Source organism: Hyla sarda, chromosome 5 (assembly GCF_029499605.1).
Source record: "Hyla sarda isolate aHylSar1 chromosome 5, aHylSar1.hap1, whole genome shotgun sequence".
Taxonomy (NCBI): Eukaryota; Metazoa; Chordata; class Amphibia; order Anura; family Hylidae; genus Hyla; species Hyla sarda.
The window spans coordinates 270820957-270846148 of NC_079193.1; the positions used below are offsets into that span (position 1 = coordinate 270820957).

The 25192-nt window shown below is 43.1% G+C and overlaps 1 protein-coding gene across 7 annotated transcripts in view; it reads left to right on the forward strand.

Annotated features, from left to right (window-relative positions):
• Positions 1 to 25192, forward strand: part of OSBPL1A (oxysterol binding protein like 1A) — a 166047-nt gene that overhangs the window by 63995 nt on the left and 76860 nt on the right. For 3 of the 7 annotated variants that reach the window (XM_056521726.1, XM_056521727.1, XM_056521728.1), the window contains one exon: positions 7448 to 7554. In XM_056521726.1, coding sequence (XP_056377701.1) covers positions 7448 to 7554 — 107 coding nt within the window. Of the gene's footprint in view, positions 1 to 7447; positions 7555 to 13599; positions 13814 to 25192 lie in introns of those variants that run through there. The other 4 variants (XM_056521732.1, XM_056521733.1, XM_056521730.1 and 1 more) reach the window with 3 other exon arrangements.

Below are 25192 nucleotides of genomic sequence, written 5' to 3' on the forward strand. Positions count from 1 at the left end.
AGAGGCCTGCTGGGGTCAGAGGAAAGATTTGAGACCTTTCAATCACAGGTTTGCCTAGTTAAAACTAGTTTTAACTCCTTCCCGACACATGACATACATGTACGTCATGAAAGATTTTCCCGACCTGTGACGTACATGTACGTCATGCAGATATTGGCCGCCGTTGCGCCTGGTAAGATGGTGGCTAATAGCCATCTTGCCTCGGGACCAGTACCCCCTACCATGATCACTGCACCGCGATGGAGCCGACAGGGGAAAAAGAAAGAAGGGCCACAGGAGGTATGTATGCTGGAGGGGAGGTGGGTGGTGTAAATTGCCATGGAGGAACTGTTGCCTACAATGGGGAAATTGTTCCAACTGTGAGGGAACGGTTGCCTACTATGGGGGGGGGGGGACGTCTGCTGGCTACCTAATGTGGGGTACTTCTGCTAGTTACCTAATTTGGGAACTTCTGCTGCCTACTACCTACAAGCTATTATGGAGACTAACTACGAAGCTAATACCTCCTACGTACATAACTTATGTGAGAGTTTTCATTTATGGGACAACTATCTGGATTATTTACTTTAACATTAATTATGTTTTTTATATATATATATATCGTAATTCGTATCGGAGTGTGCTAAAAAAAAAAAAAAAAGTATCAGTGCTCGGTCTTAAAAAAAAATTAAAAAAATTATGGTATCGGGACATCCCTAATAAATAGATTTATTTGGCATGACTTTGTCTCTTAAAAGTAGAGAATTTGTAATCTAGAAAAATGCCAAAAACACTGCATGTATGAACAAAATGTACTAATATAAAGTGCAATATGTCACAAAAAACCTCAAGCAAAATAAAGTAAATTCTAGTTTTCATAAAGGCATAAATTCAAGTTTGTACAAAGGCATTCAGTAAATATTTTAGTTTGTACGAAGGCATTCAGTAAATATTTTAGCTTGTACAAAGTCGTTCAGTAAATATTCTAGTTTGCACGAAGGCGTTTAGTTAAAACTGGTGTTTCAACAAAGGCATTAAGTAAAAACTGTTTTTAACTAGGAAAAAGCAGTCAATTCCAGTTTTCACAAAGGCATTCAGTCAAAACTAGTTTTCACTGGGGAAGAGCAGTGAAGACTAATTTTCACAAAGGCATTTAGTTCAAACTAGCTTTCATTAGGGAAAACTAGTTTTAACTAAAAACTAGTTTTAACTGTAATGTAATTGTTTTTGAATATTTATTTTTTTCCTTCAATGAGATACCTCTCCAAATGTATTAATAGTTATGATTTGGGTGTGAGCTAAGCCATGTATTTTTGTTGCCGTTTGTACTAGAATTATGGAGCAATTTGTTTACTCAATTTCCTTAAAACAGAAGACTATTTAGGATATTGTTCTAATCTTGTTTTGTCTCAATACCATAGTTATACTTCAGCAGCACAGATCACTGTATCCTATACTCCCTGGTCATTAGTGTATAAAAAATGTGTCCATCTACATGATGTAGACCTCTAAAGGACCATGATAAGATAAATTACTTTACTTGCTCTAAGGCAGGATTTTCCAAGCATAGTCCTCAATTACCCCCAACAGGTCATAATTTAAAGATATCCCATACAGAGAACGCTTGTGGTAATGTCCAAAGCTGTAACTATTGTGGGTGCAGAGGTGGCAGCTGTATTCAAAATGGCTCATGGTAGACATGGGGCCCTGTTATAGATTTTGCATTGGAGCTCAGAAGCTACATCAAGTTACGCCTCTGGTAATGTCTAATGCACTGACCTTGACTACAGTCATGGCCATAAATGTCGGCACCTCTCACATTTTTCAAGAAAATGAAATATTTCTCACAGAAAAGGATTGCAGTAACACGTGTTTTGCTATACACATGTTTGTTCCCTTTTTGTGTGTATTGGAACTAAACCAAAAAAGGAGGGAAAAAAGCAAATTGGACATAATGTCACACCAAACTCCAAAATTAGGCTGGAAAAATGATTGGCACCCTTTCAAAATTGTGGAAAAATAAGATTGTTTCAAGCATGTGATGCTACTTTAAACTCACCTGGGGCAAGTAACAGGTGTGAGGAATATAAAAATCGCACCTGAAAGCAGATAAAAAGGAGAGAAGTTCACTTTGCACTGTGTGTCTGTTTGTGCCACACTAAGCACGGACAACAGAAAGAGGAGAAGAGAACTGTCTGTGGACTTGTGGAAAAATATCAACAATATCAAGCTTACAAGTTCATCTCCAGAGATCTAGATTTGCCTTTGTCCACAGTGTGCAACATTAGCTACAGTGCCATGGGTTGCAAACTTCTTGATAATCTCCTTGGACGTGGACGGAAGAGAATAATATATGAAAGGTGTCAACGCAGGATAGTACGGATGTGGATAAGTAGCCCCAAACAAGTTCCAAAGATATTCAAGCTGTCCTGCAGGCTCAGGGAGCATTAGTGTCAGCGCAAACTGTCGACAATTAAATTAAATGAAACGCTATGTCAGGAGACCCAGGAGAACCCCACTGCTGACACAGAGACATAAAAAAGCAAGACTACATTTTGCCAATGAACTTGAGTAAGCCAAAATTCTTCTGGGAAAACGTCTTGTGGACAGATGAGATCAAGATAGAGCTTTTTGGTAAAGTACATCATTCTACTCTTCACCGAAAACAGAATGAGGCCTGCAAGGAAAAGAACACAGTACCTACAGTGAAATATGGTGGAGGTTCAATGATGTTTTGGGGTTGTTTTGCTGCCTCTGGCACTGGGTGCCTTGAATGTGTACAAGGTATCATGAAATCTGAGGATTACCAATGGATTTTGGGTCGCACTGTACAGCCCAGTGTCAGAAAGCTGGGTTTGCGTCCAAGATCTTGGGTCTTGACCCCAAACATACATTAAAAAGCACCCAAAAATGGATGGCAACAAAGCGCTGAGAGTTCTGAAGTGGCCACCAATGAGTCCAGATCTAAATCCCATTGAACACCTGTGAAGAGATCTTAAAATTGCTGTTGGGAAAATGCGCCTTCCAATAAGAGAGACCTGGAGCAGTTTGCAAAGGAAGAGTGGCCCAACATACCGGCTGAGAGGTGTAAGAAGCTTATTGATGGTTATAGGAAGCGACTGATTTCAGTTACTTTTTTCCAAAGGGTGTGCAACCAAATATTAAAGGGTAGCTCCCACCATCCATTTTTTTTTCTGTCCCTGCCTATTGCCCACCTATCCCTAACCCCCTCCCTGCCTTTTACATATATTTTTTTTTTTTTTTTACCATATTAAAAATGCTTTTTTGTCTGCCTGGTAGTGTGCTCTTTACCAGGTAGACTTCCCCAACAGGCACAACGTCACTGATGCCTGCTGGGGCCGACACTTCCGCCCTTAGTTCACTATACAGGGTGCCTCCAGCTGTTTCACCACTACAACTACCAGCTTGCCCTGACATCTGCTGGCTGTCAGGGCATGCTGGGAGTTGTAGTGGTGAAATAACTGGAGGCACCCTGTGGTGAAAACAATAACTTTGTTAGCGCCGCGGCGCTACCCCGAACCCCGCTCCCCCCCCCCCCCCCCCGTTGAAATCAATAGCTGCCGCAGCGCTCCCCCCCAGCCATACCGGAGTGCAGAACAGCAGCGTCGGCGTGTGAAGCCAGGGAGCTAATGCGCTCGCTCCCCCCTGTCTGTTTGACAGGCAAGGAGCAAGCTCAGGCTAAATGAATTAGGACCGATGCCAGGTCGTCATCGGTCCAAAGTCATGCGTGACGTCACACCAGCCTGCAGTCGGCCACTAGGAGGGAGACCCCTAGTGGCCAGTTTTCAACATTAAAATAAACTCTTTTAATGAAAAAAAATGTCATAGATTTATATTAGAGATATGTTGTAGTACATAAGTACTACAACATATCAAAAAAAAAAAGTTTGACAGTGCCCATTTAAGTTAAGGGTGCCAATAATTTTGACCAGCCCATTTTTGGAGTTTGGTGTGACATTATGTCCAATTAGCTTTTTTTCCTCCCTTTTTTTTTGTTTAGTTCCAATACACACAAAGGGAATAAACATGTGTATAGCAAAACATGTGTTACTGCAATCCTTTTATGTGAGAAATACTTAATTTTCTTGAAAAATTTCAGGGGTGCCAACATTTACGGCCATGACTGTATATCACCTGTGAAAGAATGAAATTGAAATTGTAAAATCATGACTTGTTGGGGGACTTGAAGGCTGTGCATGCAAAAACACAGCTCTAGAGAAACTAGAGCAAAAATAGGGATGCGTATGTGCTTTACTAACCTGCGCTGTGTTCTCCTTCTCCATAACAATGTCAAGATAACCAAACAAAAGGGGGGCCAACTAGTCCAAAAGGGTCTTGCCAATGTTTTTCCTGTGATGAAATGTGGTGAACAAGCACAGTTTGTATTCGCATCTAGTGCAATAAGATGTTGCCATGCATGACATTTAAAAAAAAATTCTGTTATTTCTGGCACATACATTCACAGCTCTTATAAAAGGACCCAACACCACTGACCATTTGCTAGATATTAGTCTCTTGTCAGTAACTTACTATGGGGAATCCTAAGTACTGCCGACATAGGATTAGCATTTCCAAGTGTGTACACATCTTTATACATTTTCTTCCAATTATCTGTGTATTATTGTGGCCTCTGTGCAGTCTGACCATTTAGAGGCCATGTCTATGGTAACCCTGTACAGCTCGGCTGAAAGTAGCTTTACCAGGCTGTGAATTGATGACCTCAATCTTTAAGCAGAGAAATCTATCCTAATCCTCTGAGGATAAGTCTTTTATTTGATTAACTTACAAAAGTACTTGGCTGCTTGGATCTGTTTTAACAGTAGAGCAGAATAGTAATATATTCAGTGTGAGGTTTTGGGAGTTGAATTCTTTTTCAACAAGTTGAACTTTTAAAGGTGATAAATTACTTATGCAAGCGTTACAGTGGTGATATAAAATTATTATTTTAAAGCACCATTAATTCCAGGGAGTTAGGGGGTTAAAAGAGTTATGCAGTGTAAAAAAAAAAAAAAAAAAAAAAAACGTATCCCCTATCCGCAGGACCTCCGCAATCTCTTGTACGGGTCCCCGTCTCTCTGCGTGAATGAAGTATGTTGACCACAGCACAAAACTATGACACGCATCAACATGGGACAGCCGGAGATGCAGGATTCGTGTATCTCTGACTCTCACATAGAGATGCATTGAGGGAGAATTTTTTTATTTTATTTTTTACTGGACTACTCTGTATATACTTTTAGAATTTCAGGTACCCTGATTTCAATGATTTTTATTTTGTTGCTACACCACACCTGTTCCCGAGATATAGGATTCAGACTATTTTGTTGACTACCTGCACTTTTCCCTGAATAGTCGGATGGGAACTTAATTTCAAAAAGGGGTATGAATAGGAGGTTGAAGGGGCATCTGAATCAGGCTCACACCCAGCATCTATAGCTTATGCTGCTATCGGCACTCCTGTTGAATACACCCAATTGGGGGGGGTTCGGTATTGCGTTGGTGTTTTGTCATGCTGATTTGTCACAAATACACCACAAAAACTGTATGTGTTAGCTAGGGTTTATATCTGAGGCACAGATACTGGGAAATTGTCAAAATGACATGCTGATGTATCCATGCTCGGTCAGACACTGGCCCCATTTATTTCCAGAATCCTTTTCTGAATGTGTTTGACTTTTTGTGGCTGCAAACCACACTTCCCAGTCTGAGCCACAACGTGTATATGATTTGAAAATGACCTGAACCTAGGCACTAGTTGACTAGGCTATTTCAATGAATGGGGTCAGTGCGAGGATGGATATGTCTACTGCTACGCCGAGCGCTCCGGGTCCCTGCTCCTCCCCGAAGCGCTCGCGGCGTTTCTCTCCCTGCAGCACCCGGTCAGGCCCGCTGACCAGGAGCGCTGCACTGATATTGCCGGCGGGGATGCGATTCGCATAGCGGGACGCGCCCGCTCGCAAATCGCATCCCAAGTCACTCACCTGTCCCGGTCCCCGGCTGTCATGTTCTGGCGCGCGCGGCAGCTCTCTGAGATTTAAAGGGCCAGTGCACCAATGATTGGTGCCTGGCCCAATCAGCCTAATTAGCTTCCACCTGCTCCCTGGCTATATTACCTCACTTCCCCTGCACTTCCTTGCCGGGTCTTGTTGCCTTAGTGCCTAGAGAAAGCTACTACCGTGTTTACCATTACTGTGTTCCTGACCTCCTGCTACTACTATTGACTACGAACCTTGCCGCCTGCCCCAACCTTCTGCTACATCTGACCTTGCTTCTGCCTAGTCCTTCTGTCCCATGCCTTCTCAGCAGTCAGCGAGGTTGAGCCGTTGCCGGTGGATACCACCTGGTTGCTACCGCCGCAGCAAGACCATCCCGCTTTGCGGCGGGCTCTGGTGAATACCAGTAGCAACCCTAGAACCGGTCCACCGACACGGTCCACGCCAATCCCTCGCTGACACAGAGGATCCACATCCAGCTAGCCGAATCATAACATCTACATGTCATTTTGTATGTGTTTTAGGGTTGACTGAGTAAAGGAAGCTTTCAGCTGGTTACTTCAGTGCTGGAATGGACTTTCTTTGATTTTAGTGCTTAATGGTGGGTTAACAGATGGGTTTGGGCTGGGATACACACAGTTGTAAAGTAGTGTGGTAGAAAAAGGGTCAGTGTGTGTAGATATCAAAGGGGTTATCCGGCATAGAAATGGCATAGAAATTAGATTTTTCCCTCGGACAGACAGGGGTATAGCTATAGGGGGTGGAGACGGGAATTCTAAAGGTGCCCATATAGCATGCACTGCTACATGATGCACTGCTACACTGTACACCTCCATATGAAATTGAAGGTATACGGAGGTGCATACTGTATTTCTTTTCAGAATCTGTGCCTTTCTTGTCCCTAAGCTCATTCCCATTTATTTAAGTATATACATTCAAAAAAAATATAGAACGCTGAAACCTGACATGTCTGTAAACCAGATCCTACAACCAGATTTTTCTTATATAACACTATAACACTTCTGTGTTATACCATGAACATATTAGATGCCTTTGCTTGCCTGTGATGTTTCCTTCTCTCTTTGAATTTTTTTTTTAAATTTCATAAATGGTTAAAAAAGCACCATGTACAATTCCCATGGTGGGCCAACAGTATATCATCCTGGCTCGTGTAGAAGGCCAGAAGTACAGTGGCATGTGGGGTGGAAGGCTAATGCAGATGTATGTGCCATTCAGGGTCTGTGAAAAGCTCGGTAATACAATTCTATGGCTGCTGTCATATTTAGACACAATGGCCCAGATGTCCTTATCCCAGAGCAGTTTGAGAAATGAAAGCTGAGCTGTGATTGGTTGTTATCTGAGCCAAACATCAGACATTTGCCTTTGCCTGTATCCCAATGATTCTACATCACTTTCCTTCCCTCTTGTCTATATTTATTGTTTGCATTTTTCAGATATTAATCCTGATACTCTGGAACAAATAAAAACCATATCTGATGCATCCCAAGACACCTGCAGAGCTTTAGCTGACTGTCTACTACTTTTTACCAAGCATGATCAGGTCTGTATACTTTATAATAACCCTGCCTTTATTTGATATATCTATTTGAGGCTGCCGAAATCCACTTTCCCTCTTCTAATGTGATTTTAGATAATGTTTTGATGGTCTGGATTATGCATTGCATAGGTAAATGTGCAGCCTCAAGTTCACACACACAATTTGATGATGATGATTGATGTTGATGATGGATGATTGATGATGGATGATTTTCACCTTTTTGTAAATATTTTATTATATTTTCATGAAGAAATGACACAATGATACAATGTAAAGTAGTGAATGCACAGTCTGTTAATCAGTGTTTGTTGCTGTCCCTTTGGGGGACAATTAGCCATTTTCCATCCCTGGTGTCATGTGACTCATTAGTGTAACAAGGTCTCTTGAGGTGTCTTAAATTTGGTGGTAACGCTCTCACACTTGCTAATGCTGGTCACTGGAAGTTCAACATAGCACCTCATGGCAAAGAACTCTCTGAAGATCTGAAACAAAAAAAGAATTGTTACTCTACATTAAGATGGTCTAGGCCAGGGGTCTGCAACCTTTAAGACAAAAAGAGCCACTTGGACCCGTTTCCAAAGAAGAAAAAAAAAACTAGGAGCCGCAAAACCATTGTGACATTTAACCCCTTAAGGACCGGGGGTTTTCCGTTTTTGCATTTTCGTTTTTTGCTCCTTGCCTTTAAAAAAATCATAACTCTTTAAATTTTGCACCTAAAAATCCATATGATTGCTTATTTTTTGCGCCACCAATTCAACTTTGTAATGACGTCAGTCATTTTGCCCAGAAATCTACGGTGAAACAGAAAAAAAATCATTGTGCGACAAAATTGAAAAAAAAATGCTGTTTTGTAACTTTTGGGGGCTTCCGTTTCTACGTAGTACATTTTTCGGTAAAAATGACACCTTATCTTTATTCTGTAGGTCCATACGATTAAAATGATACCCTACTTATATAGGTTTGATTTTGTCGTACTTCTAGAAAAAATCATAACTACATGCAGGAAAATGAATACGTTTAAAATTGTCATCTTCTGACCCCTATAACTTTTTTTTATTTTTCCGTGTATGGGGCGGTATGAGGGCTCATTTTTTGCGCCGTGATCTGAAGTTTTTAACTGTACCATTTTTTGCATTGATAGGACTTATTGATCGTATTGATCATTTTTAAATTATATAAAAAGTGACCAAAAATGCACTATTTTGGACTTTGGAATTTTTTTGCGCGCACGCCATTGACCAAGCGGTTTAATTAATGATATATTTTTATAATTCGGACATTTCCACACGCGGTGATACCATATATGTTTATTTTTATTTACACTGTTTTGTTTTTTTTTATGGGAAAAGGGGGGTGATTCAAACTTTTAATAGGGAAGGGGTTAAATGATATTCATTCACTTTTTTTCTTTTCACTTTTTTTTTTGCAGTGTTATAGCTCCCATAGGGACCTATAACACTGCACACACTGATCTTTATCATTGATCACTGGTTTCTCATAGGAAACCAGTGATCGATGATTCTGCCGCATGACTGCTCATGCCTGGATCTCAGGCACTGAGCAGTCATTCAGGGATCGGACAGCGAGGAGGCAGGTAGGGGCCCTCCCGCTGTCCTGTAAGCTGTTCGGGATGCTGCATTTTGCCGTGGCTATCCCGAACAGCCCACTGAGTTAACCGGCATGGTTTCACTTTCGCTTTTAGCCGCGCGGCTAAAGGGTTAATAGCGCGGCTCCGCGATTGGCGCTGCACGCTATTAGCGGCGGGACCCGGCTTCACTATGACGCCGGGCCCGCCATGATATGTTGCGGGGTTACCGTGTAACCCTGCGTTATATCACGGGAGCAGGACCAAGGACGTACCGGTACGTCCTTGGTCCTTAAGGGGTTAAAACAAATATAACACTGCATATATTGTTTCTTACCCTAATGATATATATACAGGATCGTGCAGTCAGCTGTCAATCTGAAGAAAAAAAGGACTTTCACTTAACAATGTAAAATATATTTTTGCTGGGGTGGGTTTTTTTTGGGCCCAGGCCTGGGGTGGGATTTTTTTGTGCCCAGGCCTGGGGTGGGCTTTTTTTGGGCCCAGGCCTTGGGTGGGCTTTTTTTGGGGCCCAGGCCTGGGGTGGGCTTTTTTTTGGGGCCCAGGCCTGGGGTGGGCTGGGGAGAGGGGGGTTAATGCACTGGGGAGAGGGGGGTTAATGCTGCCGCGGGGTGAGGGGTTAACGCTACTGCTGCCATTGGGTGAGGGGTAACTTAACCCCTCACCCCATGGCAGCGGCAGCGTTAACCTCTCACCCCGCGGCAGCGATAACGCTGCCACTGCCATGGGGTGAGGGGTTAAGTTACCCCTCACCCCATGGCAGCGGTAGCGTTAACCCCTCACCCCGCGGCAGCATTAACGCTGCTGCGGGGTGAGGGGTTAATGCCCCGCTATCAAGTGAGTAATGTACTTTACATACTCACCAGCTCCTCGCGTGGCGTCTTCCTCTCCCGGCGGCGCTCCTCGTTACATTGTCACATGACAGGGAGGATCCGCGCAGCCCCGGAAGAAGAGACTCCGCTCCGATGGCACCAGGGCAGGTAAGTAAACCGATGACGCCGTGACGGCGGTTCACGGGCTCAGATCATTCCGGGACACTGCATTGTCCCGGAATGAGGGTGACCGGGACAGACTCGCGGAGCCGCGGCAAAGGAGTAAAAGATCCGCATGCGGCTCCGGAGCCGCGGGTTGCCGACCCCTGGTCTAGGCTATAAGAAGATTGCCAAGACCTTGAAACTAAGCTGCAGCATGGTGGGCAAGACCACACAGCGGTACAGGCTTCGCCATAGTCAACAAGGAAATGGAATGCACATGCTTGCTGTAGACATAGGAGTGCTGTCAGCATTGCTGCAGAGGTTGAAGGGGTGAGGGGGTCTGTCTGTCAGTGCACAGATAATATGCTAGACACTGCATCAATTTTTGTCACCCCAGAAGGAAGCTTCTTCTATAGATGAAGCACAAAAAAGCCTGCAAACAGTTTGTCTCACTTATGTGAAATATTGGGCCTCATTTACTAAGAGTGTTGGGTTTTTACTAGTGGGAAAAGTTGTTTCAGATTTGCAGGATTCCTCTCTATTTACTACTGGGAAAAGTCGGGAACATTTTCTGACCAGCTTTTTCTAGGTGAAAATTTCCAGCCATTTATCCACAGGATTTTCTGTGAATTCAATAGTAAATCGGTCAGGATGTGAAACCACGCCCCTTGTCGGGCAAACCACGCCCCCTTTGCGACAGACCGCACCCCATTTCAGCTTTTCACAGTGCAATGTCGGGTTTGTCGGATTTTCCAGGCGCACCCTGTTGCAGACTGGCGCAGACATGTCGCAGACACTGCGCCAAAATAAACAGACAAAAACTGGTCGATTTCAGCTTAGTAAATGAGGCCCATTGTGTGGGTGTGTTTGTGTTATTTACCAAATTTTTTTGTGTGTATTTTATTTGAAATATACTACATTTGGATGTAATTTCCCAGCACTGGGCTCTACTTTTACTTATAACCGCTCACTTGTACCTTCCTATTCCTTTTCTTTTGCCACAAAAGTAGTCACTTTCCACCTGGCAGACACTGAAGATGAGCTAAAGTTGTGTAGCAGAGCTCATTCCTGTGCACTTTGTACTTTTTGATTCAGAGCATGCTGGTTATACTTTTTTCTTGACAGAGAAATCAGAAGAAAAAAAATATTCCATACAAGGGTATTGCTTTTGTTCCCCCCAAAAATTGCAATTTTTTTTTTTGCTGTACACTAAAATATAGTTGGCTACAATTTTGTATACAGCTAAATTTAACATACTATTACGGAAACAGTGAAATGCAAACACATAACACAGCATATACTCACCCAAACCATGTAGTGCCGTAATAAATTTATTTTTGTTATGAATAGTATTTGTTAGTGATAAATTTCTGGACTCCTTTTAAAGGGGAACTCTGAGTAAATAAAATGTATCCCCATCCACAGGATAGGGAATAAGTGTTTTGATCCCAGGGGGTTTGACCGCTGGGACCCCTGCAATCTCCAGTACTGGGCCCGGCAGATACTTTTCCTCGGAGCAAAGCGGCCCTCCCCCTCAGAGACATGCGACGAGACTCCTGTCACAGCCAGTGATTGGCAAAGGGGGTTGGCACTCCCCCCAGGTCTGAGAGGTTGGGGGCCACTCTGCTCAGAGGATGGATGTGTGCCGGGCCCCATTCTGGAGATTGCAAGTCCCCAGAAATCAGACCCCTTGTGATCAGATACTTATGCCCTGTCATGTGGATAGGGGATAAGTTTTATTTACCGTATATACTCGAGTATAAGCCGAGTTTTTCAGCACGATTTTTCATGCTGAAAACACCCCCCTCGGCTTATACTCGAGTGAACTCTCCACCCGCAGTGGTCTTCAACCTGCGGACCTCCAGAGGTTTCAAAACTACAACTCCCAGCAAGCCCGGGCAGCCATCGGCTGTCCGGGCTTGCTGGGAGTTGTAGTTTTGAAACCTCCGGAGGTCCGCAGGTTGAAGACCACTGCGGCCTTCGACATCATCCAGCCCCCTCTCACCCCCTTTAGTTCTGTACAGTACTCGCCTCCGCTCGGCGCTGGTCCGGTGCTGCAGGACTGTCCGGTGAGTAGGTCGTCTGGTGGGATAGTGGTTCCGGGCTGCTATCTTCACCGGGGAGGCCTCTTCTAAGCGCTTCGGGCCCGGCCCCAGAATAGTCACGTTGCCTTGACAACGACGCAGAGGTACGTTCATTACCTACGTACTTCTGCGTCATCGTCAAGGCAACGCCTCTATTCTGGGCCCGAAGCGCGGAGAAGAGGCGCCCCCGGTGAAGATAGCAGCCCGGAACCACTATCCCACCGGACGACCTCCTCTCAGGACAGCCCTGCAGCACCGGACCAGCGCCGAGCGGAGGCGAGTACTGTACAGAACTAAAGGGGGTGAGAGGGGGCTGGATGATGTCGAAGGCCGCAGTGGTCTTCAACCTGCGGACCTCCGGAGGTTTCAAAACTACAACTCCCTTGCTGGGAGTTGTAGTTTTGAAACCTCTGGAGGTCCGCAGGTTGAAGACCACTGAGGGCGGATGATGACAAGAGGATGATGAAGGGGGGGTGTGGGATGATAAGAGGATGATGAAGGGGGGTGGGGATGATGACAAGGGGATGATGAAGGGGGGGGGATGATTACAAGGGGATGATGAAGGGGGTGGGGATGATGACAATGGGATGATGAAGGGGGGGGTGTGGGATGATGACAAGGGGATGATGACAGGTGATGATGATGAGGGTCTGGATGATGACAGGCGGTGATGATGATGAGGATGTTAATGACGGGGGTCTGGATGATGACAGGGGGGGATGATGTATTTCCCACCCTAGGCTTATACTCGAGTCAATAACTTTTCCTGGGATTTTGGGTTGAAATTAGGGGCCTCGGCTTATACTCGGGTCGGCTTATACTCGAGTATATACGGTACCCGTAGTAGCCCTGCACTTGGGAGATTTTGGCTTGGGTCCTTTTTGCTTGTGCAAATGTAATTTTTTTTTATATATATATATTTCTCAGACCAAAAAAAAGCCTAAAAATTGCAAAAAAAAATTTTGAATAAAGGCATTTTCTCTATTTTAAATCAAATAGGTCAAATCAAATAAGTGCAAAAAACATGTAGAATGCTCCTAATCTATTTTTTATGACATATACGGTGGCATAGTTTACTGTACTCATTTATTGTAATATTGCAGTGTGCTCTCCGTCAACCTCCAGTTTGAAATATCAACGTCTGAAGAGGTTTAAGCTTTTGCAATTGCAGCTTGATGGCTTAGCAAGTGTTAAATGTGTGGCTTGCTTCCACATAGGGAAGCATGAAATGTAGCTTGCTCCGGTACAGTAAGCTGAACAGCCGTGTTAGCCTGGGAGTTTGCTGAGGGAATAAACACAATGGCCAATTACAGGGGGCTGAACGAGCCAATGGAAGTTGTGCCGTGCGCCCAATGGCAGATTTGCTTACATGGAAAGATTTGCTGGCAGGGACGAACATTGTGCTGCCTTCTCATGCAGCTGCTTGCACTCTGTGCACAGGATTTTTTTTTTTTTTTTTTTTGCTGAGATGAGGATTAGGGAATGAAATTGCCGGCCAGCTCGTAACTGTGTATAGGATTCTGTCGGGAAAACTACAGGAGGTGAAATCGGGGAGAGAAGTGAAGCATCCGACTGGGAGGTAAAGTGCATGTATTCAGGTACTGTGTGGCTGCATATTAACACTATAGGACAGTGGTGTCCAAACCATGGACCTCCTGCTGTTACAAAACTACAACTCCCAGCATGCCCGGACAGCCGTTGGCTGTCCGGGCATGCTGGGAGATGTAGTTTTGCAACAGCAGGAGGTCTACAGTTTGGATACCACTGTCCTAAAGTTCCAAATGGCAGATATACTTGCTACTAGTTATTTATACAGTAATTTTATATACCGTGCATATAAAACTTAAATACCGTGCATTTATTATAAAACTTAGACCTGGTATTTAGTATTGATCTAAAGTTTGTCAGTTCTAAAATCATTGCGACTGGCATTTATTATTTTTCTCCATCTACATTTGACGCTAATGTGTTTTTTTTTTTTTTGCTCCTTTTTATGCACCTTTTTGATTACACATTTCTGCTGATTTTGAGTAACAAATCCACTGATTTCGAGTCTATGCATGATATTGATGTGTTTTATCTACTGCGACTTTTGTCAAATGGCGCAAAACCACCAAAAAGTCTCTAAACTAGCTTAGCTTTTTGGTGTATGTGAAGAGTTAAATTTCAGAAAATGTGTACCTGCACAAAATGTATCAAATGCCTTGCGAGTATTTGATACATTTGGTGCATCTACACATTACCAGCACACAAAAAGGTGGAGAAAAATGCTTCACTTACACCTATAATTATAAATGCCCCCCAGGATCTTTGTAAAGAGTCTATTAAAGGATAACTCCCCGGCAAAGTGTACGGTATATACAGCCATGCTTCTGCTGTGCCGGTGCTAGGGGTTTTGGGGATGATCTCGGTGGATTAGCTCGATGAGGACACTCGCTGTACGCTGTCACACGTGCTGAATCTGCACTTCTGACCTTGCCGGGCTAAGCGTCCTATCGGAGACACATAAATGAATTTTAAGGATTCATACATGATTATTAGAAATAAGTACACAAAAGGAAATACTCTGGGGAAAGTTAATAGAAGCTTTCCCCAGGACGGGTGGCATACAAGATGATCTGACTTCCCGCTGACTCAGAAACCTGGGAATATGGATAAAGGGGTTTATAGCATGATGCGGGAGGGTGGGGAAGTAAAAGGGATTTGTTTGTTTTATAGCAGTGGTCTCCAAGCTGTGGACCTCCAGATGTTGCAAAACTGCAACTCGCAGCATGCTCGGAGTTGTAGTTTTGCAAAAGCTGGAGGTCTGCCATTTGGAGACATTGGGGGAGATTTATCATTGCTTTTAGAGCATTTTTTTTGTCTATGTTTAGGCGCAGTTCAGGCGCAAGCAGCATATTTTGAGACTTTTTGATATAGACAGTTTTACTCTTTTTGCCTACCCTTAGAACTTTGTCTTTTTGACCATGGAGTGGTCACGTATTCATCATTTGCGACTTTTGACAAAAGTCGCTATTTTGTGCGCAAAGGTACTATTTTAGGCGCAAAGCTACACCACCTACCAGTAGGCATTAGAATAATTTCTACCTTCCACAATTCAACCTTTAAGCCCTTGTGGACAGCAGCGTCCCACTCCCCTTCTATGACACGTGCTCAAGGGCAGAGCGCGGGTCATAGCTGGGTGATCCTGGCATCTATCTGCCACCAGGACCCATCTCTAATGCCAGACATCACCGATCACGGTGATGCCTGCCTTTAACCCCTTAGACACTGCAATCAAATTTGATTGTGTGGTCTAAAATGCAAGTAAAAATGTCCAGGCAGCCCTGTGAAAGTAAGTAAAAACACCTAACCTCCCAAATTCAGGACTCAGGAAAGCGTCTAGAAAAAGTGTGTGTGGCAGAGCTTTTCCCACCACAGCAGAGCTGCGCAAAATTCATCATCCTGCTGCCCCTTCTTCATAAATAAGATACACGCTAGTCAAACCCACCACTCAAATAAACGTGGGAAAATAGCTCTACCGTAGGCATTCTTTGAAAAATCTGGGCCATTGTTTTTTATACAGGTTTTTACAAATAAAATGGGTCCATATAGGTGTTTAAGCTGAATTATTTTACTTTATTTTATGCAGTGGTATAACTGAGCTTGATGGTCTTCCTTTTATCCCTGTGGAATAGCAAAAAATATGGAAGGGACCACCTCCCCTCTACTACATTGACCAGCTTGAATAAAATACTGCTTAAAATCAACCATCACAACGTTTTAAAGGGGTTCTCCACAATAAGGTGATTTTAGTAGGTACCTGGCAGATAGTAATGGACATGCTTAGGAAGGATCTGCGCTTGTCTTGGGGCTAAATGGCTATGTTGTGAGATTACCATAACACTGTGGCTAGCTTTTTGTGAACTGGTATTTCCTGTTTGACTTTTTTCTTTTTTTGACTACAAATCCCGCAATTCCATTTGCATCCATTCAAAAGACCTGTGGTTTTCAATCAGGGTGCCTACAGCTGTTGCATTATTTGCAGATTGATCTCTCTCTCACCAATTGATCGCTCCACCCATTGAAGCAGACAGGCTCCCTGTCATCAGCTGACTAGTGATGTCCGGTCTCGGCCACATTGCAACCTGGGAAAAATCTGAGACAGCAGTCATTTTGTATGCTGTTGAAAATAAATATTGGAGTGAAAATCACAGAAGAATTGTGAGAAAACCGTCACACACAAGTAAAGACACTATATTATGAACTATACTAACCTTACAGCCCCTGTAGCATAGTCAAATAAAAAAAAATTCCTGGAATAAAGTACATTATATTTTGTATGCAACATAGTCAAGATCTATTAAGCATTCTACAGTTTTCTCACTTAGATTTATTTAACCTCTTAAGGACCAAGGACGTATGAGTACGTCCTTGGTCCCGCTACCGTGATATAACGCGGTGTCCCACGGTGACCCCGCATCATATCACGGCGGGCCCGGCGTCATAGGGAAGCCGGGACCTGCCGCTAATAGCGCGCGGCACTGATTGGGGTGCCGCACACTATTATCCCTTTAGCCGCACGCTCAAAGCTGAACCACACGGCTAAAAGTGAAAGTAAAAAGTGCCGGTTAGCTCAGGGAGCTGTTCGGGATCGCCGCGGTGAAATCGCGGCATCCCGAACAGCTGTACTACAGGAGGAAGGTCTCTTATCTTCCTTCCTGCAGTCCGATTGCCGATTGAATGCTTCAAGCCTGAGATCCAGGCTTGAGCAATCAACCGCCGAAAACACTGATCATTGCATCTCTATGGAGATGCATTGAACACTGTTAAAGATCAGTAAATGCAATGTTATAGCCCCCTATGGGAGCTATAATATTGCAAAAGAAAAGTTTAAAAAAATCATTAACCCTTTGAATTATCCCTTCCCCTAAAAAAAAGTTTGAATCACCCGGCATTTGAATCAATCGCCGCATGCGGAAATGTCCGAATTAAAAAAATATACCGCTAATTAAACCGCACGGTCAATGGCGTACGCGCAAAAAAATTCCAAAGTCCAAAATAGCGTATTTTGGTCACTTTTTATATCATGAAAAGATGAATAAAAAGCGATCAAAAAGTCAGATCAATGCAAAAATGGTACCGACAAAAACTTCAGATCACGGCACAAAAAATGAACCCTCATAGCGCCCTGAACACGGAAAAATAAAGTTATAGGGGTCAGAAGATGACCATTTTAAACGTATAAATTTTCCTGCATGTAGTTATGATTTTTTTTCTGAATACAAAATCAAACCTATAGAAGTAGGGTATCATTTTAACCGTATGGACCTAGAGACTAAAGATGAGGTGTCATTTTTACCGAAAAATGTATTACATAGAAACGGAAGCCCCCCAAAAGTTACAAAATGGCTGTATTTTTCCAAATTTTTTTCACAATGTTTTTTTTTCCCGTTTCGCCTTAGATTTTTGGGTAAAATGACTGATCTCATTACAAAGTAGAATTGGTGGCGCAAAAAATAAGCCATAATACAGATTTATAGGTGCAAAATTTTAAGTTATGATTTTTTTAAAGGTAAGGAGAAAAAACGAAAGAGCAAAAACCGAAAAACGCCCAGTCCTTAAGCTGTTAAAATAGCTAATGTCTCCTTCATGTTAGCATACACAGCCTCTCTTTATTTTATTTTATTTTTTTAACCATTATCTACTCGTTTTTTTATTTTTTATAATTTTATGGCTTTTTCTCGGAGTGTAAAATTTTTCTTTTTACGTTGTTACAGCACTAGTAGATAAAATGCTTTATTATTACTGCATTTTTCCATTCCATTATAGTACGTTTTAAATTTTTCTGTATACAACTGCGTAGTCGACAGCACTATAGTGTGTGGCAACTAAGAGAATATGCTGCTTTTTTTATATATATATATATATATATAATCTGTTAATGTATATATTTTTCCTTTTCAAGTATGTTAAATGTATATATATTAAGCAGAAATAAAAACTCTCGTGTGAACCCAACCTTAATCACATAAATATCAATACAAAGCGGCTTTTGTGTTAAGTTGTTTCGCTGACAGTGTTGTATGGTTTACTTTCCTCAGTATAGTTAGACTCTTGTTGTCAAGCAGAACTTTTTCCATTACTGGTGGGTGGAGGCCATAAGTGGGACTATTGAAGTATGCAGTAGTAATTCCTGAATGAATCCCAAGGCATTTCATGCAGCTGACAATTGAACACTGTCCATAGAGCGCTTATAATGGGATTACTGGCTCTAATATGTGATGTCCAGTTATTATGTAATGCGGAGTATGGAAACTGCTTAGAACAGTGATTAGTTTACCTAAACTGAATTCTCATTAACTCATGTATTAATATTAATATAGTTATATAAATTTTGCTTTGATGTTATCATTTTAGTAGATATTTGATGTTTTAGTGGTAGTCTTGCTGATTAGTCACTTTGGTGATCTGTTTAGACCAACAATGAATTTTTCCTCCAGCGACCTCTACAGCTGAAACGTAGTATGTGTCCTTGCCATTCATATGAATAGATTTCCATGTTTTACGTGAATGGGTTAAGTATCACAGTAAAGAGGCTCATTATTACTTGATCAACATTCTGGCAAATAAACGGTGAACTAAAGTTTGAGCTCCTGGTCTTTACATCTATTAATGAAACAATACCATTAAAGGGGAGAGAAGTTAAAGTGGTTATATAGGATTAGAAAAGCAGATCTGATTTCTTTGAAAAACAGCACCACACCTGTCCTCCATTTGTGTGGTATTGCAGTTCCGTTGAAGTGAATGGAGCAAAGTTGTTATAACACACACAACCTAGGCCAGGTGTGGTGCTGTTTTTTGGAAAAGATTAGGGGGGACATTTATCATTGCTGTCTTTGGTTATTGAGTTCTAAGGCAACAAAAAACGGCATATGCTAAAAGGACACAGCGCCTGTTGCCCTTTGGATACAGTTGACACATACATTTACAGTGCAGAAGGTATAAAATGTGAGGCAAAGTCGTGCTGGTTTGGGCAGTACCTTGTATCTTACAGAGACAGACCAGATGCTGTATGCCTGCTGAGGTTTGGAATTAAACTCCTGATTTACAGACTGCATGGCTTGTTGTGCTCTAAATAATGTCTATGTAAGTTACCGACTCTGGGGTAGAGGATGCTTACAGTCTTCTGACTCTGGACATCATGGGATAGAAGGATGTTGGAGCATGTTTGAGTCCGTTGTTATTGGGAGAGACTTGGGGGGAGATTTATCATTGGTTTTAGAGCATTTTTTTTCTATGTTTTGGCGCAGTTCAGGTGCAAGCAGCATATTTAGCGACTTTTATGCGTCTCTTGATATAGACCGTTTCACTCTTTTTACCTACCCGTATAACTTTTTTTCTTTTTGACCATGCAGTGGTCACGTATTTATCATTTGTGACTTTTGTCAAAAGTCGCTATTTTGTACTCAAAGGTACTTTTTAGGCGCAAATCTACACCACCTACCAGTAGGCGGGAGAATCACTTCTACCTTCCGCAATTCAACCTTTAACCTCTTGTGGGTGACAGCGTCCCATTCCCCTTCTATGCCACGTGCTCAGGAGCTGAGCACGGGTCATAGTTGGGTGATCCTGGCATCTATCTGCCACCAGGCCCCATCTCTAATGCCAGATATCACTGATCACGGTGATGCCTGCCTTTAACCCCTTAGACACCACAATCAAATTTTGATTGTAGCGTCTAAAATGCAAGTAAAAATGTCCCGGCAGCTCTGTGAAAGTAAGTAAAAACACCTAACCTGCCAAATTCAGGACCCGGGAAAGTGTCTACTTCCTTCCCTCACAAGCGTCTAGAAAAAGTGTGTGGGGTAGAGCTTCTCCCACCACAGCAGAGCTGCGCAAAATTCATCATCCTACTGCACCTTCTTGATAAATAAGATGCACGCTAGTCAAACCCACCACCCAAATAAACGTGGGAAAATAGCTCTACCGTAGGCATTCTTTGATACATCTGGGCCTTAGGGTCTATTCACACGGCAGAATTTCCGCCTCAAATTAAAGCCCATAGACTTCTATGGGATTCAGCACTCCCATTTCCACTTCTGAATTTCCGCTTGTGGTGTGAATGGGCTTTAATTTGAGGTGAAATTCCACAAGCGGAAATTCTGCCATGTGAATAGACCCTTATTCTTCTCTCTCTATTAAAGTAGCCATGCAGCTTGGCTGTTTATTCCAGAGTCTGTTGATGAAGGCCTAGGGGTATTTTTTGTTTTTAGTTAGTATTTAAAAAATATACTTTTGTGATCATACAGAATGGATATACCAAACTTTTTTTTTAAATCAACTGGTGCCAGAACGTTTAAACAGATTTGTATATTACATCTATTAAAAATGTATTTTCTGTCTGACCACAGTGCTCTCTGCTGACACCGCTCTGTCTCAGGAACTGTCAAGAGTAGGAGCAAATCCCCATAGCAAACCTATCCTGCTCTTGAAAGTTCCTGAGACACAGAGGTGTAAGCAGAGAGCACTGTGGTCTGACAGAAAATAAATGTATAAAGAAAAGAACCTCTGGAGCATACAGCAGCTGATAAGCACTGGAAGGATTAAGATTTTGAAATGGAAGTAATTCAAAAATACAAATCTGGTTAACGTTCTGGCACCAGATTATTTAAAAAAATAGTTTTTCACCAGAGTACCCTTTAAGATATGTTAAATGGAAGCCCAAAGTTGCTGATCTGGGTCTGTGATGTGGATTGAGGGGCAGGTTGTTTAATTATTAGATGCTAATCCAGTTAGCTGAGCTCTATGGACAAAATACTTAGTATAAATCCCTTGAGGTCTGTGGAGAACTGTAGACTTGTCCCCTTCATAGAGCACCTGTATGGTAGAGCAGCATGGAAATAGTCCCTCGCCTCTCTATTAAAGGGGTCTTGGTCACCCACGGCTTATAGGTTCCTGTGGGGAGTGAAGTCTAGCTAGTTTTATTCAATCCTATAGATTACTGAACAAGTTACTGCTGTCTGTGATAGTGTCAGAACACACTGTGCAGCTCAGTTTGTGTATATTGGTGTCGCTGCAGTCTACTCAGAGCCCCCAATGCTGACCCATCTGTATACTGCTGAAAGCACTTACAGTGGGCAAGTGAGAATCAGAACTGCACCATGGAGCAATGAAGACCATATGGATAAAAAAATCTAAATGAAAAATTAAACTTTTAAGATTTCTCTACTTTACATTTTTAACAAATGTATTGTGTAGTGTAGGGCAACAATTGTTTACATACAGTACATGGCATTTGTCTACCTACCTCGATAGAGATAAACTGTATGTTCCCAAGACTTCTGCGTTTGATGAAAACCCTTCCATATTATATGTTGTTATGTAATATTTATGCTGGGGCTTATAGGCAGAGCACGAACATGATGACTGTGATGCACATGGTGTACGGGTCAGGCTGTGTTCATAATACAAGTCAATATATTTGCCCTATTTTATTTCACAGTTGTAATTGCTTTCATTAAGGGTCATAGATCTAATAGATGCTCAGCAGTCTGAAGCCAACGTTCTGCACCAGTAGTAAAGCCGTGTTCTGAGCTCAGATCAGAAGTTGCTACTTCAGCATAACAGGGAAAGCTATTGCTATGGATATGTGCACACAGTTATATATAGAATGTATATTCAAAATGTATTACACAATGCAAATGCACAATTCATTTGGAAAGTCATAGACCCTTTTTTTTTTTTTAGTTTATTATATTGCACCCTCGTGCTAAAATAAAAAGCAAGTTGTCCCCTATCAATCTGCACCCAAAAACCCCATAATGAGAATGTGAAAATAGAATTTTAGAAATTTTTGCTAATTTATAAAACATTTAGCATTGAGTATTCAGACCCTTAAAGAGTACCTGCCATTAAACCATATTTTCTAAACTAACTCCGATTATATTCCCCTAACTACTCTTAACACCCCTCCTGGCTTTCAAAACATTTTTCCGAGCTTTAATAAGCTGTGTATCATACCCTTTCCCTTGTTCACATTGTTTGAGCTCCAGGCAGGAGAAAGTGGGCGTTCCCCAGCAGGCACGACATCACTGAAGCCAGCGAGAGCTGTGCCTCCCCATGCCCCCGCACGCACTTCCTGAGTTTGGTCTCCGGCCAGGCCGGGAGGAGACCAAAGTAACTATTTGACTTGTGCAGCAAACTGAAAAAAACGGCCACTAGGTGGCTCTGTTCTATCACATTAAAAACAGATAAAGGTTGAGAATTTCAACAGCAAGTTAATAGCAAAGTGTCTTATAATTACATAAGAAACAATATATTAAAAGTTTAGTTTGGTTACAGGTACTCTCTATAACTATGACACTTGAAATTTAGCTCTGGGACCTCCCATTTCTCCTGATCACCTTCACTGGAGTCACATGTGGTAAATTCAGGAGATTGGACATGATTTGGAAAGACACAGCCTTGTCTATATTAGGATTTCATAGGATTTTTATTTGATCCAATTGCAAATTGTGCTATATTTATTTACGGCATAAGAGGGTATAGCAGTGATGTTAATAGATGATGATGTTGTGATCATGGTTTGCATATACATTCACATTATCCATCCAGTAGTGGAAGATTGTCCAATTTTAATGTGAAAATATAACAATTGGATGACATTTTGGCCCACCTGGGACCCCTTTTAAGCTGGAGCACAGAGGGAAGTATAATAGTGTATAAGTGAGGAGGATGGATTCATACTGCCCAGCTATACGCTGTTATAAGTCTTGAAATCTAAGGGGAACGTAACACATATCTGGGCAGGATGGATCTACATGGCTTGTAGCTTTTCTCTCTTACACCATTAAAAGAACACAGATTTATATCCTCCTATCCATCAGAAAAGTAAAGTAATGTAACTCTATGAAAACCTTATTACTGCCCTGTCTTTTATATGTACATGTACGTATGCATCTATATAACAGAGCAATCATCTGCCCATCTGCATGAGTCTTAACCTCTTAAGGACCAATGACGTTGTGGGACCCTGGGCTTTAAGGACCAATGACGTTCCACAATGTCATGGCATTTTCCGGTCTCTGCCGCTCGCCGGGCAGAGATCGGAACTGGATGCCTGCTGAAATCATTCAGCAGGCATCCAGGGCAAACGCCGAGGGGGGCCATGTAGGCCCCCCATGTCGGCGATCGCCGCAAATCGCAAGGGAAATCGCCCTTGCGATCTGCGGCGATACCGGGCTGATCGGGTTTCTGGGACCCGACCGCCCGGTAATTTCGCATGATCCCGGCTGTCACAGAGAGCCAGGACCATGCTGGAGCCTAGGAGCGAGGTGGCAAGCCTGCCACCTCCTCCGATCCCCTGCGATCCGTCGGTTAACTAACCGACCAATCGCAGGGGGGGGGTGGGGGCGGTTACTTCCTCCCGTCCTGCCCGGCCCCTTGAAGTCCGGAGAGGACGGGAGGAAGACCAGAGGACGCGACGGGGGAGTGCTGGGGACCGGCCCCGGTACTTACCTCGTCCCTGAAGACCCGGATCCCGGCGAGGAAGATGGCGGCGGCGACAGGTGAGTAGATCTTCAGCCGCGGTCGGGCCCTTTACAGCAATGCACGTCGCCGTAAAGCGACATGCATTGCTGTAATGGGACCCTGTAAACTACAACTCCCAGCATGCCCAGACAGCCATTGGCGTCTGGGCATGCTGGGAGTTGCAGTTTTGCAACATCTGGAGGTCCACAGTTTAGAGACCACTGTGCCCTTCCAGATGTTGCAAAACTACACATCCTCAGCATGCCCTTACTGTCCAGGCATACTGGGAGTTGTAGTTCTGTAACATCTGGCCCTTCAGATGTTGCAGAACTACAACTCCCAGCATGCCTGGACAGTTTTGGCATACTGGGAGTTGTAGTTTTGCAACATCTGGAAGGGCACAGATTGGGAACCACTGTATTAGTGGTCTGCAAACTGTAGTCCTCCCAGATGTTGCAAAACTACAACTCCAAGCATGCTGGGAGTTGTAGTTCGGCAATATCTGGCTCTAAAGATGTTGCCGAACTCCTACTTCCAGCATGCCTGAGAAAGTTTGAGAGTAGTGGTTTTGCAACAACAGGAGGCACACTGGTTGGGAAACATTGTCTGTTTCCTAACTCAGTGTTTCCCAACCCGTGTGCCTCCAGCTGTTGCAGAACTATAACTACCAGCATGCACTGATGGACTGTGCATGCTGGGAGTTGAAGTTTTGCAACAGCTGGAGGTCCCCCCCCACTGTGAATGTACAGGGTGCATTCACATGGGCAGGGGCTTACAGTGAGTATCAGGCTGCAAGTTTGCGATGCAGCAAATTTTGCGCGGCAGCTCAAACTCTCTGTAATCCCCCGCCCATGCGACTGTACCCTAAAAACACTACACTAACACAAAATAAAATAAAAAGTAAAAAAACACTACATATACACATACCCCTACACAGCCCCCCTCCCCAATAAAAATGAAAAACGTCTGGTACGCCACTGTTTCCAAAATGGAGCCTCCAGCTGTTGCAAAACAACAACTCCCAGTATTGCCGGACAGCCGTTTACTGTCCAGGCATGCTGGGAGTTTTGCAACAGCTGGAGGCACCCTGTTTGGGAATCACTGGCGTAGAATACCCCTATGTCCACCCCTATGCAAATCCCTAATTCAGGCCTCAAATGCGCATGGCGCTCTCTCACTTTGGAGCCCTGTCGTATTTCAAGGCAACAATTTAGGGCCACATATGGGGTATCGCCGTACTCGGGAGAAATTGCCTAACAAATTTTGGGGGGCTTTTTCTCCTTTCACCCCTCATGAAAAGGTGAAGTTGGGGGTCTACACCAGCATGTTAGTGTAAAAAAAAATTTTTTTTACACTAACATGCTGGTGTTGCCCCATACTTTTCATTTTGACAAGAGGTAAAAGGGAAAAACGCCCCCCAAAATTTGTAATGCAATTTCTCCCGACTACGGAGATACCCCATATGC